This window comes from Arvicanthis niloticus, unplaced genomic scaffold, assembly GCF_011762505.2.
Source record: "Arvicanthis niloticus isolate mArvNil1 unplaced genomic scaffold, mArvNil1.pat.X pat_scaffold_378_arrow_ctg1, whole genome shotgun sequence".
NCBI classification, from domain to species: Eukaryota; Metazoa; Chordata; class Mammalia; order Rodentia; family Muridae; genus Arvicanthis; species Arvicanthis niloticus.
In genome coordinates, this window is record NW_023046026.1 from 15,982 (window position 1) to 35,773 (window position 19,792).

Consider the following 19,792-nt stretch of genomic DNA (forward strand, 5'->3'; position numbering starts at 1 on the left):
TCCTGGAGTTGTCGGTTGTGGTGGTCAGAGGTGAGCAGAGCGTTTTGGGTGTGGCGAATCCTCACCAGATGCAGACTTGTCACATATGGGAGGTGATAATCCAGCACCCTCTTGGGGTTTTGTGTGTGGGTTGTTTTGTTTTTGTTTTTGTTTTTGTTCTGTTTTTGGGACAGGTATCGCTGTGTATCTCCAAATCCCCTGACAGACTCTGTTCTCTGCACTTGCCACATATCCAGAGCTTGTTTAGGACTAGAACTCACTGGTCCACTCAGACTGGCCCGGAAATCCACCTGCCTTTGCCTTTTGAGTGCTGGGATTAAAGGCCTGCACTGCTGTATCCAGTTTGTGCTTTGGATACAAGGTCACTGGCTAAAAATCACCTTAATAGCCAAGAATGACTTTGTGTACCCAATCCTCTTGTCTCTCCTTCCAAGAGCTGGGGTTACAAATGTGGGTCACCATGCTTAACTGTTTTGTTTTGAGGCAGGGTTTCACTATGAGCCTAAGGCTGACTAGAATGGGGGTCCTGTCTCCACCCACTGAGTGCTGGGATTGTAGTGACGTGCGCCTCTGCTCGTCACTAGCTGCTGGGTTACTTTTGGGTGTTATGATCTTAATCAGTACAGGTGGTCCAGAGTCTCTGGGTTCCTTGTCAGAGGCATCCTGAGACTGGAGAGGCTGTGAGTGTGGTCTCTCTTAGAGTCTTCTCTCTGAAGACTTGTTAGCTGTGTTTGCTTGTTTATTTTTGATTTGGGTTTGTGTATTCTGCAGACTGTTCAGTGACCAGGCCTGGAGGCCGTCTTCTCTGTGAAGTAGTGTCTTGCAGGGAATAGGCTGTGCAGGAGGACTGGATTCCAAAGATGCAGTAGGCTGCTTTGTGTGTAGCTTGGTGACTTGGGATGGGGAAGACATTGCTCATAAACTATGTCCCCATAAACTGTGGTTGGCTCACCAGGCTAGCTTCAAAGCTTCTTATTTAGCGTCTTACTTCAAGTAGCAATTTACTTTTTCAAAGGGCCTCAGATGGGGCTGTGGGAAAAGGTGTGTGTGGGATAGGAGGAGGAGTGGGGGTGGCTTCCGGACTCCCCCTGCATGTCCTTTTCCCTTTTCTCCCCTATGCTTTACTTTTGGGTTCTACCAAGGCTAGAAAACTTGTCTTGCTCTTACCTCGTTTTCTAGTCTTCCCTCCAGTCTCCAAATGCCCTGGGTTTCTCCAAGCAGGCTGCCCCATATGCAGAGCCGCTACAGGCCCCTGTGGCTTTTTCTGCTTGTAGCTATGGCTGGGCTTTACAGGAGCGCAGCGAGGGTAGGTGTGTTATATGGAGTCTCATCATCTTTCACCCATCCTGAGAGTTGCATTTTTAAAGGGGATGCTTACTGAACCACCACATCTCCAATTGCAGACTCAGGCTGAGGCGCTCTCTGAAACCTTGGCAGGTGCATTTAGGATTCATTTTCTCTGTGTTAAAGGAGGTGCACTCTTAACCAAGCAAAATCATTTCAGTGTGTAAATGCCTTTACTAAGCATCAGATCCACAAAGCCTGTGAGTGTCCATATACTAGTCTATAAACTTACTTAAAAATAACAGGGTTTTCAGACTTTTAGGGATTTTGGAAAACATAATTTTAAAAGTAGAAGGCACTTTTAAGTTATGCTAGAGGTGACTGGCAGGGCTTTGCTGTTTAGTCCTTTAGTAGAGAGTAAGCTGTTTTTACAAGAATGGGGTTATACCAAGAACTGTGGAGTTTCTTCACTTGTTAGTATGTAGAAGTTCTTTCTACGCCCGTGATACAGGACAGATATTTATTTCTTTTAAAGACTGTGTGTGTGTGTGTATGGGGGGGGGGGGGGTTGTGTGCAGAGAGATGGCTCAATGGTTAAGAGCACTGACTGCTCTTGCAGAGGTCCTGAGTTCAATTCCCAGCAACCACATGGTGGCTCACAACCATCTGTAATGAGATCCAATGTCCTCTTCTTGTGTGTCTGAAGATGGCTACAGTGTATTCATATAAATAAAATTAAATAAACTCCCCAGAGTGGTGGCGCAAGCCTTTAATCCTGGCACTTGGGAGACAGAGGCAGGTGGATCTCTGAGTTGAAGGCCGGCCTGGTCTACAGAGTGAGTTTCAGGACAGCCAGGGCTACATAGTGGAACCCTATCTTGGGGGAAAACTATGAAGCTGCTGGATTTGATAATCCTGGCACTCATAAGGCTGAAACGAGCTTTGCCATGAGTTCTAGGCCAGTCTGGGGAACATAGTGGCTTCAGGTCAGCCTGTTTGAAACCCTGTCTTAAAAACACAAAAAAAATGGACTGGAGAGATGGCCCAGAAGTTCAGAGACTGGCTACTCTTTCAGAGGGCCTGGGTTCTGTTTTTATTTGGTTCCTTCTTCTCACCTAGTTAGCTCTGTGTTCTTGGGGACTCTGCAAACATGGATTCTATCAAGTGTGGACCAAAATGCAGATTCTTTTCTTACCATGACTTCAATGGTGTGGTATGAAAACTACTTGCGTGGCATTATACTGTGTGTTAAGCATTACATAATCTTTAAAGAGGAGAATATGTGGAGGCCATGCTCAAATAGGACACATTTGATCCACGGGACCTGCCCATCTGAGGATTTTGATATCCACACTAAAGGAGCTGAAGCAGATCTCCCACATCACCAAGTGGTGACTGTCCTTGCATTTGAAGTCTTGAAGCTCTGGTCACCATTTTGATATACCACATTGTCATCTTTGATCTAGTTCAAAACGTTATTTGTCTTGTGATTTCTTTCTTGGTCCAGAGGTGACTTAATGGTGAGATGTATGATTTCAACACATGTAGAGTTTTCACATATCTTTTTTTTTATTTTAATTATTGATCATTGGGGAATCTCACATCATACACTCCCAATCCCCCCATGTCTGCCCCACCCCATCTCCCCTGACCTCCCCTCCCCCAAAAGAAAGAAAATCCAACTCACTTTGTGTTGTTCATATACTCACTGGTGCATGATCAGCTTCTAGTGGCCAGCCCCCCCAAGGGAAAGTGGGTCTTCACGTGCACCCCGGCCAGAAGCTATCAACACTGATGATTTGAAGCCTTTAAACATTTGGGGGAGGGCTTCTGGTTTCAGGTAAAATGAAGTGGCACGGTTCACCTTTAACAGCAGTAAACAGTGTAGTGGGAATATGTGCATACATTCTTTGAAGACTTGGAGAAATAAACTGCAATAAAGTCTTTGAAGGAAAAAACACCAGAGTGTTGTATGTGGTGGTGCACACCTCTTTATTCTCAGCACTGGGGAGGCAGAGGCAGGTGGATCTCTGTGAGTTCAGTACTAGCTTTGTTTGCATAGACAGCTTCAGGCCAACCAGGGCTACATAGTGAAAGCTTGTGTAAAAAGATTGACAAAACAAAACCCACCAGAGTTTGTCAATGAGTTGATGTGTGAGGCTGCTGTCCCTTCATGTCTCTGTCACCAGGTCCTCGCAGCTGCTCACAACTGTCTAACTAGTTTTATGTTTCTGTCGCCAGGTCCTCACAGCTGCTCACAACTGTCTAACTAGTTTCGCCTGAGTGTATTTGGGCAAAAAACCTCATGCACGTAAATTTAAAATAGGTCTTTAATAATAACAAAGCGAAACACAAAAAGAAGCTAGGCATGGTTAGGCACAGCTTAATCCCAGCACTAAGAAGGCAGAAGCAAATCAGTCTCTGAGTTCAAGACTAGCCTGGTCTACAGAGCAGAGTTTAAGGACAGCCAGGGCTACAAAGAGAAACTCTGTGTGTGTGTGTGTGTGTGTGTGTGTGTGTGTGTGTGTGTGTGTGTGTTGTATATATCTGTATACCAGGAAGTGGGGGTTGGGGAGACAGGGCTTACAACAACAGACAAATAAGAATTATGCTGGAGAGATGGCTTGGCAGGTTAGGAGATTTTGCAGGTGACCTGAGTCTGACTCCTTGGGCACAGGTTGGGTGGTTCACAACTGTTTGTAACTCTAGCTCCAGAGGGTCCAATGCCTTTGACCTCTTGAACACACCTGAACTCACATACATATAAATAATATCAATTAATATGACTAATATACTAAATTATTGTTTTGAATTTTGGTTTTTCTTTTCTTTCTTTTTTTTTTCCGGTCAAACACAATGATTTTTTTTTTTTTTTTTTAATTTTGGTTTTTCAAGACAAAGTTTCTGCAGCCCTGGCTGGAACTCACAAAGGCTGTAGACCAGGCTGTCCTTGAACTCACAAAGATCCACCTGCCTCTGCCTCTTCAGTGCTGGGACTAAAGGTGTGCACCACCACTGCCTGGGAATAAAATATCTTTTAAAAATTAAAATAATAACAAAATTGAAAAAGCAGAAAAACAGTCACAAGGCTTTCCCATTAAATTCTTACTGGTGATATTTGGGGTGCTTCTGATTGTTCCTATGCAGCAAGGACCTTTGGGTGTAATTTTGTTTCTCTGATCACACCTGTAGGGCAAACTGCTTCATGGTGCCGTGAGCCCCATGGTCACTGTTGCAGGTTTTACCTGAAGAGAGTAGTGCTGCTCCACAGCCGCCCCAGCAGGCAGCGCCCCCTAAATGTCCCAGTAGAGAGCCCTGTTCCCTTCTCACATTAGTGCCACGTGGTTTGGATCTTCCAACCTTATTTGGAAAAAGACCTTGCATAATTTATAATTTATCTCTTTTTGCTTATTCAGTTATGTTGATGTTTTTTTTTTAGCTGTTTCAGTTTATATTTTTAAATTTTTCTATGGAGGAATAAAGGCCAACTTTTTCTTCTTTCTTTCTTTCTCTCTTTTTTTCTTTCTAAGACAGACTCAGGCTACCTTAGAACTCACTCTGTAGCCCAGACTAGCTTCCAAGTTGGTGATTATCCTCCTGCCTCAGCCTCCCAAATCTTGAGACTACAGATAAGTGCATGGATTATAGATGTCTGCCCCTGTGCCTGCTTGGTTTTGGTTTTTTAAGTGTGTTGTCCAGCTAGGGAGTGGCTACTAGAAAAATTGCCAGTCACTTTGTGTGTATGTGCTTACATCTGTGTGTGCCAGCACGTAAGCAGAAGCCAGAGGACGTTTCTGGGCGTTGCCCTCATGTTCTTTTGAGACAGGGTCTCTTACTGAACCAGGAACTTATGGCTTCAGGGGGCTTGCTGACCAGTGAGCTCCATGGCTGCACCTGCATCCCTCCCCAGCCCTGGAAGTGCACGCATGAGCCTGTGCCCGGCTAGCTCTTGCTGTGTATGTTGGGGATCTGAGTGCGGGTTCTCATTCTGTGTGGCAAGCACTTTACCAACTGAGTCACCTCCCTGGTCAGCATTTTCACTTCTGAAATGAAAGACTGGAAGCTGGTGGGTTTGGCTAAGTTTTTCTTGAACCTAAAGGCTGTAGTCTTGCTTTAAAAATGAGAGAGCCAGGCATATGGGTGCACACCTTTAATCCCAGGATGTGGAAGGCGGATCTCTGACTTCAAAGTCTACAGCCGGGTCTACAGAGTGAGTTCTAGGACAGCTAGTGGCTACACAGAAAAACTTTGTCTGGGGGCAAAGGGGTTTGAGAGAGAGAGAGAGAGAACTGGGTATGGTGTTCCACTCCTTGTTCCCAGCACTTGAGAAGTAGCGACAGGCAGAGCTCTCTGAGTTAGAGGCCAACCAGGGCTGCATAGAGAGACCCTGCCTCCAAAAACCCAGGAAGGACCTGGAGGGAGAAATTATTCACCTGCTTGTTTTTTTGTTTTCTTCATCAAGATTCTTCAGAAGAGACCCCTCCAGCTACTCTGAACTTTATCATTCCAAAAAAGGAGATCCACACAGTTCCAGATATGGGCAAATGGAAGCGCTCTCAGGTACGAGTGGTGCCTGTACCTGAGGGTTGGAGCAAGCGTGAGAACCTGAGGCTTTTCAGTCAGCGGCTTTTCAGGCAGGCCAGGCTTATATGGCCCTGGCCTTTCCTGCTCTTGACACCTGAACTGTCAGTTCTACGGAGGGGATGAGGGCAGCTGGCTGACCTACTCCCTTCCGGGCAGTGCACATGGTTGCCATGTCAGGAAGGTTTGACCAGAGCATCCAGCTCTGCTGAAATCATTCATTGCTCCTTTGGTGGTATACTGGATACACGTGAGTCTCCTACAAATGTAAGAGCCGGTGCAACATAGGGAGAAGAGACGAGCTTGTGTCACCTGGGCCAGGAGCATGACCACACTAATAATAGCTAGAAACTGAGAGCCAGTGTCCCAGGAGTGGGCTGGCTTTCCCTGCTGCTCAGCCCAGATGGTAGGCAGAAGAAAACAACTTAGGCTTACAGTCCATAACTGAGGAAAAGAAAGACCACTTTGAATTCTTAGGAAGGGACTTGAGCCCGGCCGGCTCCAGCCAGGCTCTAATGCTAGGTCTGCAGCTGTCACAGAGAATGTCATTTGTATAGACAGCAGGCACAAGGGCTTGTGTGACAGATTGTCCATGCCACAGCCATGTGCCTTACTCCATGGAGTAGGAACAGTCACAGGAGCCTGTCCCTCTTTCACAAGCCTGCCCTCTGACATTTGCAGATGGCTATCACGTCCTTTTCTGACTAGTCACCAGGTTAAGCACTTCAGTCTCTTTAGCTGCGCAAAGGCCTTAAGGTATGGATAGAGCCCCTTTGTCATCTCTGTTGCTCTGCCTCTGAGTTTCTCAGTCTCAGCACCATTGATGTTTGGGGATAGTTGAGTCTTGTAGGGGACAGTCCTTGAATGGTAAGCTCTACCCACTAAATGTCATCACACACACACACTATCTATACCTTCCTAGCTGAGAACTGTTCCTTATCTGGATCTAGTTATTTTGTCTGTGACACACCTTTTACATTCCATGGCATACACTAGCTCTGCCCTGGACAAGGGCCTGGTCCTGGCCTGTGGGAAAACGTCTGTGCTTGATCCTCTTGGCCTGCTGGAGGCCGTCCCGTATGCTGGTAAGAGGGCCCAGTGTAGACTCATCCCCTTTAAATGCCAAAATGCCTGTGTTTCCCTGGCTCGTTATGGGTGTTCCAGCACCCGCAGGCTGGATAAAGAGGAAGAAATGAAGACACAAGATGGAATGAAGGCATTTGCTCTCAGAAATGGCTTCCCTGGGGTTCCTCCCCGTGCTAGGGTAACCTGCAGTCCAACAGGAAGAAAGTGCATTTGGGAGTGGGACTGGCAGGCCAGGAGACCTGTCCCTAGGCAGGAAATAGCTCCTGCTGGAAGCAGAGACTGCACTATAGCTACCCTCCTGACCTGGGACCTGGCCGGAAGATGATCTGAGAAAGGGGGTGCTGGGGTGTTCCTTCAGCTCCTGCTGGCACTGTCGGGCACTAGTCAGGCATTTGCTACTCGGCTGCAGAGGCAGCGTCTCATGAAACCCTGCTCGTGGAAAACCATGGCAGATTACCTCCTCCCTTGAAGTCCTAGTCTCTGCATTGGTAAAATGGTGACAGTAGGGTCCCATGGGACTGTCTTAATAGCACTCAGAGCCTAGGCTTCAGGTTGGGGTGCTTGTGTTCACTGCATTGCTGGCTTCATTGATGGGGAAGGATGTGTGCATCTGGTACTCTGTGTCTCCTTCTAGTACTAGGTTGGGAGTGGGAGCTGGGGGAGCTTGGCTAAAGCTGGAATGGATGAGACCTGACCCCCTCTTTCTTCTGTTCTCCCTGCTTTTGCTAGGCATATGCTGACTACATCGGCTTTATCCTTACCCTCAATGAAGGCGTGAAAGGGAAGAAGCTGACCTTCGACTACAAAGTCTCTGAGGTAGGTGCAGGCAGGAAGCCTGCTGCAGAGCCAAGCAAGCTGATCACAGCAGGCAGGTACAGACAATAGGTTGTCCCAGGACAGTGCAGTGAGCATTCACGGCCCATAGTCCTAATGTTTTAAATCTATAAATAAAATAATATTTATAACTGAAATCAAAGCAAATATACAGTTTTGTAATCTGTATTTTTTTCTAATTGGTATTTTTATTAAGCTTGAAATTAAAGACGACATAAGGGGCTGGAGATGTGGCTCAGTGGCCAGGTGCTTGACTAGAATATGCACGGCCCTGGTTTCCATGCCCAGTGCTGGAAAAAAGGCGAAGGAGGTAGATGAGTTTGTGGAGAGATGACTAGCAGTAGCGTGTATGGCATCGATGTGGTAGATCAGCAGACTTTGGCATGCGTTGGGCCCTGAGTTCAAACCTCAGCACCACAACTGCCCAGGGCAACCCCAGTAACAGTGCATGCACACTTCCTCTCTGTTGGCATAATTGGCATACCCTATTGAGAGAGTCCCTCATTTGTTTAAAGGGTCCTGACTTTCCAGCTTCGTCTCTGGGCACCCAACAGCGAGATCTGTAGACCCTGTTTCCTCAGGCTTCGTTCCTAGTGGAAACGCTGAGCAGATAGCACAGGCAGGCTCTTGCTCTTGCTTCCTCCAGTGTAATAGGTGCTCAGCTTGTTGTAGAGATGACTTGATAATGCAGGTAAGACGAGCTGAAGGCCAGGGCTTACCTCTATCATTGGAAGGTGGAGTCTTCCATTCTGTATGCTGTTCCAGTGTCAGCTCCCAGAACTAGGTCCCAGGCCTCCAGTTGCCTCTTGGGTTCATGTCCCAGTTGGCCCAGAGCCACCCTGAGCCTCTTATCTCTTGGCACTTTGGCTCTTTGCCCTCTGGGTACAGCTGGGCTGTTGGGTAAGGCCCTGGCCTAGTTTCTTCATCTGTCCCAGCTGATCTTGCCCTTTTTACCCTCATACTAGGTCCCCAGTAAGTCACTTCTTGGCCTGTTGGCTTCTGGGTGACATAGTCTGGTTCTTTATTCGAGATGGTAATTAGGGCTGTACTCGGAAGAGACAGATGTCCCTTGAGAGCAAGCCCACAAGTGACTTCCTGGGTTGGCTCTTCTTGGGCTGTGTCTTGTACATAGGCTGGCTGGCCGAGCTCACCAGTGCCCAGTGTGCCGGAGACATCAAGGGGGAGCTAATTAAGGAGAGTGCCGGAATTATCCCGCAAGTACTGAGCTACCAATCCCTTTGGGGTCTCAGTTGCTCCCAAGGCTCCTTGTATCCTCACTGACCAGGGGTGGCTTTGGCTGCAGGGCTGTTCTTTTGGCAGGGTCATACCATGTTTTACACTGAGAAGGTTTGCTAGTTAGCACGGCACCTCCCAGCTGAGTGGCTTTGTCCTCTTTTTTTTTGATGTTGGGGATAGAATCCAGCCCTTTGCACATGCTAAGGCAAGAGCTCTACCACCCAGCCACATCCCCATCTCCAGTTCTAGTCCTTGAGACTATGTCCTCCCCCTTCTCTCTCTCTTTTTTGAGCTTAGGGTCTTGCTATAGCCCTGGCTGGGCTGGAGTTCACTCTGTAGACTAAGCTGGCCTCCAACTTGATATCTTCCTGCCTCTCTGCCTTCCAAGTGCCAGGATTTCAGCCTTTTATCACCACACCCAGCTTTTTCTTGTTCTGTAGAGTGGCTGGCTCGTCACGGTGCATGCTGTGAGGTGGCGAGGCACTGGGATCCCAGATACAGGGCTTTGCCACATGCTAAATGGCTCTGCTGTTGTCGGCACTCTATGTCAGGGGCTTCACTCAGCTCTAACTTTCCATCAAATGTTGTTCCTTTAGCTGAGCCCCTCCCGAGCTAGGTCCATCTCTATGCCCACTGCACTGGGTGTATAGCCATAGCCAGTTTGGTCTCCAGAAGTGTCCTTTATTGGCTGGGGCAGCAGAAGGTACCAGTCATAGCAGCACAGATGGCTCAAGAGAGAGTGGAGAGATGTAGACTAGTGACTTCCATACATCTTGAAACAGGATGAACCATAGCCAGGTAGAGAGTTTGTCTAGACCCATGAGGACAAGTTGTTCTTTAGATTTTACCCATGCTAGTACTAGGGAGGTAAAGTTCAGTTCCCAGCAACCACATGGTGGCTCACAGCCATCTGTAATGGGATCTGATGCCCTCTTCTGGTGTGTCTGAAGACAGCTACAGTGTACTCATATACATAAAATAAATAAAGAGAGAGAGAGAGAGAGAGAGAGAGAGAGAGAGAGAGAGAGAGAGAGAGAAATAGTGATAGATAGGTGTTTTGTTTGTTTATTGAGATAGGATCTTTATAGTCTTTGTGTGACCTGGACCTTACTTTATGGACCAGGCTGGCCTTGAACTCGCACAGGAGACCTGTCTCCTGAGTGCTGGGATGAAAGGCATTTGTTAGTACATGTTGTTTTTTTTTTTTTTTTTTTTTTTTTTTTTTTTTTTTTCTCAAATCTTTGTTTTTAACATCCTGAGGGGCAGAATGATAAGTTAGTAAGTGTAATTTTAGAGATTTTAGTGGTCCATGAAGTTTAAGGGGCTCCTTTATAGGGATGGGAGGGGTACACATTATTCTTCATGCCTTGGGGTGGAATAGGGTGGCTCCAGGTTCCAGTTTAAAAGTCCTACCAGAAGGAGGAACTGTGAGTCTTAATTACTCATTGGCCCAGCTGAGCCAGCTGTGGGGTCCAGGCTCCTACTGGACTCAGGAGCCAGTTCTTTATCTCCTTTAGTGCCTTGTCTGGGCCACAAGCAGAGATCTTCCTGGGACTAAGATGTTCCAACCTCCTGTATGCCAGAGTTGCTCTGTGAAATGAGCTTCAGTTCTTAGCACAGTTCCTAGTGACCTGGTTTCTCACAAAGCCTGGCTTTGACAGTACTTGCTCAAGACGTCTTTATGTCATGCAGCCAGCCACTGCCTCAGCCTGCAGGCAACTTTATCCTTTCCAGCCCCAAGCATAGGTGAAGGTTGTGGAGGGCAGCACTCAGGGCCATTGTTATGCTGTGCAGCAGGCTCTTCTGTGACTGTGGCTTCTGAGTCCCTGCAGCTGCAGACCCTGGCCAGCAGTTCCCTGGAGATACAAAGAACTTACCATCCCAATGTTGCAGGGTTTTCAGGGTCCTGCTTGTGTGGTTTAATAATAAAGACACAGAGACATCTATATAGTTTAAAGCCTGTTTGCTATGTCAGTCTCTCAGCTAGACTCTGACTTAACCAACCTCTCTGCCATTGCGTCTCTCCACGTGGCTCTCACTGCCTTGCCTCCCTGTCTTCTTCCTGTTCTTCCTTCTGTCCTGCTGTCTGCCTGGGTTTTTCTGTCTATCAATCTTGCTGTCGCAGCTCTTAATTATGCAGAAAGCTACACTCCCTACTGAAGTTGGCTTTGGGGGCTACTGTGGCCTTCTTCAAGGCAGCCTGCCTTTCTTTGTTAAGCAGGTGAGGAAGTGGTGAACATTTACATATCCTGTTAGCCTGGTACTGATTCAATTAACTGTTGACAACAAAGGAACATACTTTTTTTTTTATAGCCAGTAAATATAATATTTGTGGGTTATCCCAACACCAAATGTGAGGGCAAGGATCTATATATACCTCTTAAGGCACAAGAGCCTGCCACAGGGCAATGAGACATACTTATGCAGACCCTGAAACTGGACCTCTTTCCACACCAGCGTGGACACAGAATGTGTGACTACCTAATAGTCCTCCAGGCAGGGCCTCAGCATGTCTGCCTAACCACAGCCTTTCCTGGGTTCATGCCTGGTTCTCACCTAGTTCCAGGATCTGCAGGAGATATCTCTTTACACTGTGCATTCCCATTGGCACTACAGGATCTGTTTCCTGGCAAGAATCCTTTTCCCAAGGCATCCTGGCCTTGAGTTGTTTCTTCGTCACATCATCTTCCAGCCCTTAATCCTCGCCTGTTTCTCCGAGACAGGCCTGCACTTGGAGGGAGCATCCTAGTTACCTCATTGATTTGCCTTGTATCTCTGGATAGAAGCTTGACCTGTAACTAAGAACGGATAGCTGATGCCTCCCACACCTGTGACACTAGCTTGGCTTCCTGGCGCTGTTTGCGGGGATGGTATAGAGAGATGGGGTCTCAGGCTCTCATCCCTCAAAGTTTCATACAGATGGCCCCAGATTTACACCAAGATGGCATCACAGAATTGTGACCCAGTATTTTCTGCAGTGGTGAAATATGAAAATAGCCCAGACATTGAATAGTGAGGACCGTTTGTCCTCACTGGTGTGGAAAGACGTTCGGGGGGAAAGGAACAGGCTAAGGCAGCTGTCCATGGTCCAGTTTCAGGGTCTGCAGGCATAAGTATATCTATCCGTCGCACTATGGCAGGCTCCTGTGCCTTAGGAGGTATATATAGATCCTTGCCCTCACGTTTGGGATGAAGAAACAGAAGCCCACATCTCCAAGCAGCTCAGTGCTGTTCTAATGGAAGAGTGGAGCCAGGCCTATCTTCCTGTAGAGTTCTTACGGTATTGAGCAGTGGGGAACAGTAGAGAAAACAAGCCAGGCTGCTAAGATGCAGGTGGTAGTTGTTTTTGGAGGTCAGGATTACTGGCTGTATTAAGTATTTGTCTTGTTGCTGTGATCAGGACCTGACAGGAAGCAGGGGGTTAATCTGACAGTTGATCATGGAGGAGAAGGCAGGACAAGCTGAAGGGTTGTGAGGCTCCACGATGTGGAAGCAGAGAATGAAGGCTGACGCACAGCTCGCTCTCTCTCTTTATCCTTTCCATTCAGTCTGGGGGCACACCTACAGGATCTACCCACACTCAGTCAAACCATCTGGAAAATGTCCTCAGGCATACACAGCCCTGGGTTGTTTCTACAGTGTTCACGACAACAATGAAGATTGTTTTACTTAGTGTTTCTAATAAAGCATCATAACCAAAAACAACTTTGGAGAGGAAAAGTTTTATTTCAACTTACAACTCAGGTCACAGTTTATCACTGAGGGAAGTCAGGACAGGAACTTAAGCAGAGGCCATGGAAAGTGCTGCTCGCTGGCTTGCTCACTCTGTTTCTTGTAGAACCCAGAACCACCATCGTCCACAGTAAGTTGGGCCCTCCCATATCAATCAAGAAAATGTACCACAGGCTTGCCCATAGGCCAGTCTACTGGGGTATTTTCTCAGTTAAGGTTCCCTCTTCTCACATGACTCTAGCTACATTAAGTTGACATACAATTAGCCAGCAAAGAGCTAACGCATCACACTGCGTTTTCATCTCTTCCGTTCTTGTGTCAGTGTTACTCAGTGAAGGTCAATCGTATCTGCTTTAACAAAGGTTGGGGCTGGTGTTTATTTTGGAACTACCCATGACACTCTCCTTTTAGCCAAGTGTGATTCCTTCTCTGAAGGGAAGGTTGCTCCCTGACCCACCTTCATATTCTGGACAGTTGGGAACGAGGGTGGACAACTAGGAGAGCTGCCAGCCTAGGGAACTTCCCTCTGTGGCTCCAGCAGGGCCATTAGTCATTGTGCTGTGTGGTTCCTCTGTCGCACCTTCACAGGCCATTGAGAAGCTGGTGGCACTTCTTGATACGCTGGATAGGTGGATTGATGAAACCCCGCCAGTGGACCAGCCTTCCCGATTTGGGAACAAAGCCTACAGGACCTGGTATGCCAAACTTGATCAGGTGAGCCTGACTGTCAGAGCCTGGGCTGGGCTGGGCCAGTGGGAGGACTACTATGGTCCCAGAAGGGGCAAGTGTGTGTTCATAGCAGGCCTGTTGAGTTTCCAAGCATAAAAGCAGGAAATTTGTCAGAATGACGGTTTTATTTACCCGAATTACAAAATCATCCTCTCCCGGCCAATCTTCTGGGAACGGCAGGTGTGGTTACATAATGTCCTGTATGAGGCTGCTTAAGTCGTTGTATTAGCAGTAGATTGGAAATGATTCAGGTACCCGTCATGAGAGGGCAAGTTAACTAACTGTCCTAGACCACCCCTCTGTGAGTACTATACAACTATTTGAAAAAGAGTAAGGAAGCCAGGTGGTAGTGGTGGGGACTGCACACACCTTTAGTCCCAGCACAGGGGAATCAGAGGCAGGTGATTCCTGTGAGTTTAAGGCCAACCTGATCTACAGATTGAGTTCAGGACAGCCTGGGCTACACAGAGAAACTGTCTCAGAGAAAACAAACAAAAATGAAAAAGAATAAGGAAACCTAGGCATGGTGGCACACACTCTTTTTTTTTTTTTTTTTTTTAAGATTTTTTATTTATTTATTTTATGTAGGTGAGTACACTGGCACTCTCTTCAGACACACCAGAAGAGGGCATTGGATCCCATTACAGATGGTTGTGAGCCACCATGTGGTTGCTGGGAATTGAACTCAGGACCTCTGGAAAAGCAGTCAGTGCTCTTAACCACTGAGCCATCTCTCCAGCCCCAGGTGGCACACACTCTTAATCTCAATATTTGGGTAGCAAAAGCAGGTGGATTCCTGTGAGTTCTAGGCCAGTCTGATCTGTAACAAGTTCTGTGTCAGCCAGGACTATATATTAACAAACCAAACTAACCAACCAACAACAACAACAACAACAGCGTAACTTGAAAAAGCCCCAATCTTTAAATAACTCCTAACACTTAAAAGATCCCAGTTCTCCTTAAAATCTGAATCTTAGCCGGGCTCCTATAAAACAAGAGACAAGTTATATACTTTCTTATTTCAAAACCAGGGAGCTTCAAGGTAGAGTTATGATCAGATCAAAGCAGAGCCAAATTCAACAGTGCACAAACTCAGGTTGTAACATCTGGAATTCACGCATGATCTTCTGGGCTCCACAGGGCTTGTGCAGCCCTGCTTCTGGCTCTGCCATCTGCAGCACACACAGCTTGTCCTGTAGGCTCAGGTTAGCCCTACACTACACCTGCTATCCTGTGGTTTCTACCACAACAGAGGCTGCCCTGTCACTAATAGCCCCCATAGCTCAGCCTTTCTTCAGGGACTAGGACCTTACCACTTGGTGTTCATTCTCAGCTTCTCTCCTCCATGACTCCTTCATGCCTTACCATGTGGAGACTCGTACACATTACCATGTTCAGCTCCAACTTGAAACGCAGCCTTGCCCCCAGGACCACAGCTTCTGTCTGCTGACCCTCGTGAATGAAAGAGTTCTCAGAAGAGTTCTGTATAATGATGCTGATCTGATCTCTTATTAATCCCAGTGGATTTCTCAGCACCAGCTGGCCGGAAACCATCCCATGAGCAGCCTTTATAGAATCTGCTTCTCTGTAAACTTCACACACCAGGCCCCACTGTCTGCATCTCTTTCAACATTTGTCCAAGCTTCCACAGAACAGCCCACTAAGCTCTAAGGACTTGATGTCTTTTCCAGCTAAAGTTCCAAACACTTCCTCAATTTTCCAACAAAATGTGGTCTGGTCTAGCACCCCACTCCTGGAACCTGTTTCTGTTCTTGTGGTCATGGTGTTCATTGCAGCAACAGAGACACAAACTGGAATCATTAGAAATTCTGTTTTACTCCCAGAATCCATTCTTCATTTTGGTTTTGTTTTTATTTTTTAAAACTCAGGTTGGCGACTCATCGAAGTTTTTAAAATCAAATATTCTCTGTGGCTGGAGAGATAGCTCAACAGTTAAAGAGTACCTGCTAGTAGTTTTTGAGACAGTCTTTCTAGTTCATCCTGGCTGTCCTGGAACTTGCTCTGTAGGTTGGCCTCAAACTAACAGAGATCCTCCTTTCTCTGTCTCCTGAGTATTGGAGTTAAAGGCCTATGTCACTATGTCTAGCCATGCATGGGCTACCCTTACAGCAAGCCTGACTTCAGGTCCCAGAACCCAATGCTAACAACTCTGTGTAACTGCAGCTCCAATGGATTCATCCTTTTGGACTCCAAGGGCACTTGAATGCACGTGATAACACATAGATGGTACAAAGCATACACATGTTTTTAAGAAACCAGAAAAACAAGTCAAACATCTCAATACAATCTAGAGATACGTTAACTTGATTGATGGCACAATCAATTAAGCAGGGACATTAGAAGTCCTTGTTTTCTGCAATTAAGCCATTCTGTTTCTGTTAGAGAACACCTTGTGCAGAGAAAGTCCTGCAGGTCATAACTGACTAGAGTCCCAACATTTGAGTCTGTGTGCGTCAGTCAGGGTTCATTGGCATACATGACAGCATGCATGGTACAGAGGTGAATGTGGGGTGCTCAGAACCAAGGCTGTACTGACACGATGCAGCAGAGGAAAACGCTGCCAAAACCACTGTGGACTCACAAATGCGCTTAGTTTTTAATGGGTTTCTGACAAACGCCATAAAGTTTGTCCTGTGCCAACCCCCCAGCCCGTGCTTGAGAGCCATGGAGAGTGGGCACTGTGAGACACTTCCCCCAAGGTCTTAGTCTTGGGAGCATCTGGGAAATACAGCTTTGGGTCTCTATAGAGAGCAGCAGTACTCACAGGCCGAGCAAGGCCTGTGGTGGCAATGCTTCCAGCCCCAGTTAGAGAGATGCTCCTTACTAATCTGTCACTCCATGAGCACACCACTGTCCAGGAGGGAGCAGCCTCAGGGTGCCACTGGATCCTGTTGGTACGTGGTCTTGGTGTCTCGGAAGATAAATGTGAAGTTAGAACTTGGAAGAAAGCTAGCCATAGCTAAGAAGCTGCAGCAGCTTGCCAGCCTTCATGTTCTTGACGTGCACCTACCACCCAAGCAAGCTGCGGAACATTCCAGCTCTCTGGCAGGGCCCTTCCAACTTGGGAAAGCTGATGTCCCCCAGCCTCTCTTGATTTTATTTGTGTGCTCTGATATCCATGCTCGTGTGGCCTCCTTTACCTGACGTTTTATCAGCCAGGTTCATCATACTGTCACTTGGGACATAGCTTTTTCTTTGTTGTGTAGTATTCTGTTGTAGAAATAAGTCCATTGTATTTATTCTGCTGTTTTGGGACATTCCAGTTGAGTTTCTATGTTTTGCTTGTATAAATATTGCTGTTTGGAACATTTTTGTGTATGTCATGACAGACTCTAGCCTACCCGCTTACTGCCCTGGGAGTGGATCCAGCAACTATGGGGATAATAGGCCGGACATCCCATGATCTCTGTATACCTTTGGGAGAGTTGATTTCTTATCTTGCTCCCAGAGTCACCCCAGGAGTCCCTCCCCTGTTCTCTGGCTAGTCAGAACTGGGAAGGAAGCAAGTCTCAATGTCTGGCTCCCAGGCAGATGCTTCCCAATGGGTGCCTGCTCACCCAGATGCTGCCTAATCTCCTGCTACCACTATGTGTCTCTTATGTTATCAGGAAGCAGAAAACTTGGTGGCCACAGTGGTCCCCACTCACCTTGCTGCTGCTGTGCCTGAAGTGGCAGTTTACCTGAAGGAGGCTGTGGGGAACTCCACACGAATTGACTATGGCACAGGTATCTGCTGCTGAGGGGCTCTGGGTGATTGGGGCCTTGCTGCTTTCTCCGTCTTCTACACAGTCTTGGGGGCCTCTGAGTAAGCAAGTAAGCAACAGTTTGTCAGGCCCCTCTCTGTGTGTGTGTGTGTGTGTGTGTGTGTGTGTGTGTGTGTGTGTGTGTGTGTGTGTGTGCATGTGCAGAAGGATCTGTGTGGGTGTGGGTTTCAGCAGTGTGTTGCAGGGGGATAGTAATTGCTGGCTCTATCTTATTCCACCAGGTGGCGCTACTGCCACAGGCATGGCACCTGCTGAGCGTTGATTTCAGTTCTTGGTGAAGCTGGCTTCTGCTTAGGCACCTCATCACTCTACAGATAGTTTATTGAGCACTTACTAAAGGCAGCTACCTAGAGAAGAAAGACCTTTGATAGCCCACTCCCTCGTATTTCTTGTCTCTCAGCCATTTTCTTTGTGTTGATGATCTTTGGCTTTCTCATCCATTTTGGCCAAGCTGTTGAGGGCACTTTAAAGAGAAGTGTTCTTTAGATTGGGATAGCCTGTATAGCCCAGGAGACCCTTGTGATAAGGGCTTCCTTTCCTCTTTTCCCTAAACCAAGTATTTGAGAGATGTGCTGTCTCCCACTGGTTGGGGAAGGAGAGCGAGAGAGAGCCTAGTGTCAAAAGCAGGCCCTGAGTTAGGCTTCCCTGGAGTCAGAGCTTTGGAGAACCTTGTCTTCTGTTCCTCTTGCTGCTGGCAACAGTTCTGAGACCCTGGGATATGGGGAGCTTTGATCAATCCCCAACTAGGGAACGATTTCTAGGGCAGTGTGGTACCCTGGCTGTCATTTGGAAATTTACAAGTGAACATAACTGAGCGTGTGTGCATCCATATCTGGTAACTGTCTATTCTGCAGAAATAGCTTGAAACATCTGGCTACACCTCCCTGCAGATGTCTTACCACATAAGGAACAGGGTCCAGGGTCTAGCCAGTGCTCTGTGCAGAGCCGACTGTTACTGGTGGGTGTGACTGGGAGAGAGGCAGGTCCTTCTTACCTTGTGATCTGTCCTCAGTGCTCATGCAAGCTCGAAGCATGGCTGTTAGACCCATGTGGTCAGGGCTTCCTTCTGTGTCCTCTGCCGAGGACACACTGTTCACTTACCTTGGGCCTTTGTATGCTGTTGCTTCTGGCTAAAATGGTTTTCTACTGCCCTTTTTGCTGGCTATCTCCCATTCCCCTTTCATTTCAAACATTAGTTCCTTAAGGGAAAACCTTGAACTCTGAAATTAGGGTTCCCCTAGGATGTGCCTCAGTTACCCAACTGTCTCCCAAATAGATAAACTCAAAGTAGTAACTGTATGTTTAATATTTAATGTCTGTGGTCTCTGACAAATCATGAGCTCTTTGAGGCAAGGACTCATTTGTTACTGGGCTCCAGCATGGACAGTGTCTGTCCACATCGTAGGTGCTCAGTAAGCTGGGGTTTCTAATTTGTCAAACCCATAAAGTAAGATGCAGGTGCCTGTGCAGGAAGTAGCCATCGGGCTGGTCAGGAAGAGTGCCAGTGCTTGTGGTTGTTGAAAAGCTCAGGGCTTCTGGGCTGGGAAGAGGTCTCTACCACAGTATGGGCCTTCTGGCTGAGTGCTGAGGGACTTCTAGAAGATATCAGCCTGGGACATTTTCTTCCCCAGGGCATGAGGCTGCCTTTGCTGCTTTCCTCTGCTGTCTCTGCAAGATTGGTGTGCTCCGGGTGGACGACCAGGTGGCTATTGTCTTCAAGGTGTTTGATAGGTAAGTCACCTTGGAGGGGAAGATGTCATGCCTGGTGTTCACCACGTGGAGGCGCTGTTCTCAGGTCAATTTCACAACTTTATGCAGTAGCCGCTGCCTGCCTCTCATAGAAGAGGAAAGAGACAGGTATCTGCTGACACTGCTGACATCACAGTCCACTAAAGACAGGAGGCACTCTTTTGGGCAGCACATGTGTGCAGGGACCTGCTCTGAGCTGTACAGCCCCTGGGGCACACTGCCATCCTGGTGTTGGCACACCGCCAACTCTGCAGGTGACCCATGTGCACAGCTTCTGATTTCTGACACCGGGGACCTCACCCACTTTCCAGTGGTACCTGAGATTAGAGAAAGATTAGATTAGCGACTCCTGCCCAGGGTATTACAGGTTGCCAGGGTTGATGACACTAAGCCTGGTTTGTCCCTTTCCCTGACAGAAGACATCTGAGGGCAAAGGAAAAAAAGCCCCTTGGCTCTTTCAGCCTCACCATTCTCCATACCCTTCGTGTGCTGAAGAATGCCATTTCTCACCGTTGTCTCTCCTTTCTTCCTGCCCTTTCTACACAGGTATCTTGAGGTTATGCGGAAGTTGCAGAAGACATACAGGATGGAGCCTGCAGGCAGCCAGGGCGTGTGGGGTCTGGATGACTTCCAGTTCCTGCCCTTCATCTGGGGCAGCTCACAGCTCATAGGTACTATTGAGTGGTCACATCTCCACCTATACCCCATGGGTGCAGCTGTGTTCCCCAAGTCCCTCCTGTTCCCTTCCTCCTGCCCAGGACACACAATGACACATT

General features: G+C 47.5%; 1 protein-coding gene across 3 annotated transcripts in view; it reads left to right on the forward strand.

Moving 5' to 3' along the window:
- The window catches only part of LOC117701986 (serine/threonine-protein phosphatase 2A activator), a 31,188-nt gene that overhangs the window by 1,660 nt on the left and 9,736 nt on the right, over positions 1 to 19,792 (forward strand). For all 3 annotated transcript variants that reach the window (XM_034493382.2, XM_034493381.2, XM_076706361.1), the window contains exons 2-7: positions 5,747 to 5,844; positions 7,681 to 7,767; positions 13,342 to 13,467; positions 17,112 to 17,229; positions 18,899 to 18,998; positions 19,563 to 19,687. In XM_034493382.2, coding sequence (XP_034349273.1) covers positions 5,747 to 5,844; positions 7,681 to 7,767; positions 13,342 to 13,467; positions 17,112 to 17,229; positions 18,899 to 18,998; positions 19,563 to 19,687 — 654 coding nt within the window. The remainder of the gene's footprint in view (positions 1 to 5,746; positions 5,845 to 7,680; positions 7,768 to 13,341; positions 13,468 to 17,111; positions 17,230 to 18,898; positions 18,999 to 19,562; positions 19,688 to 19,792) is intronic.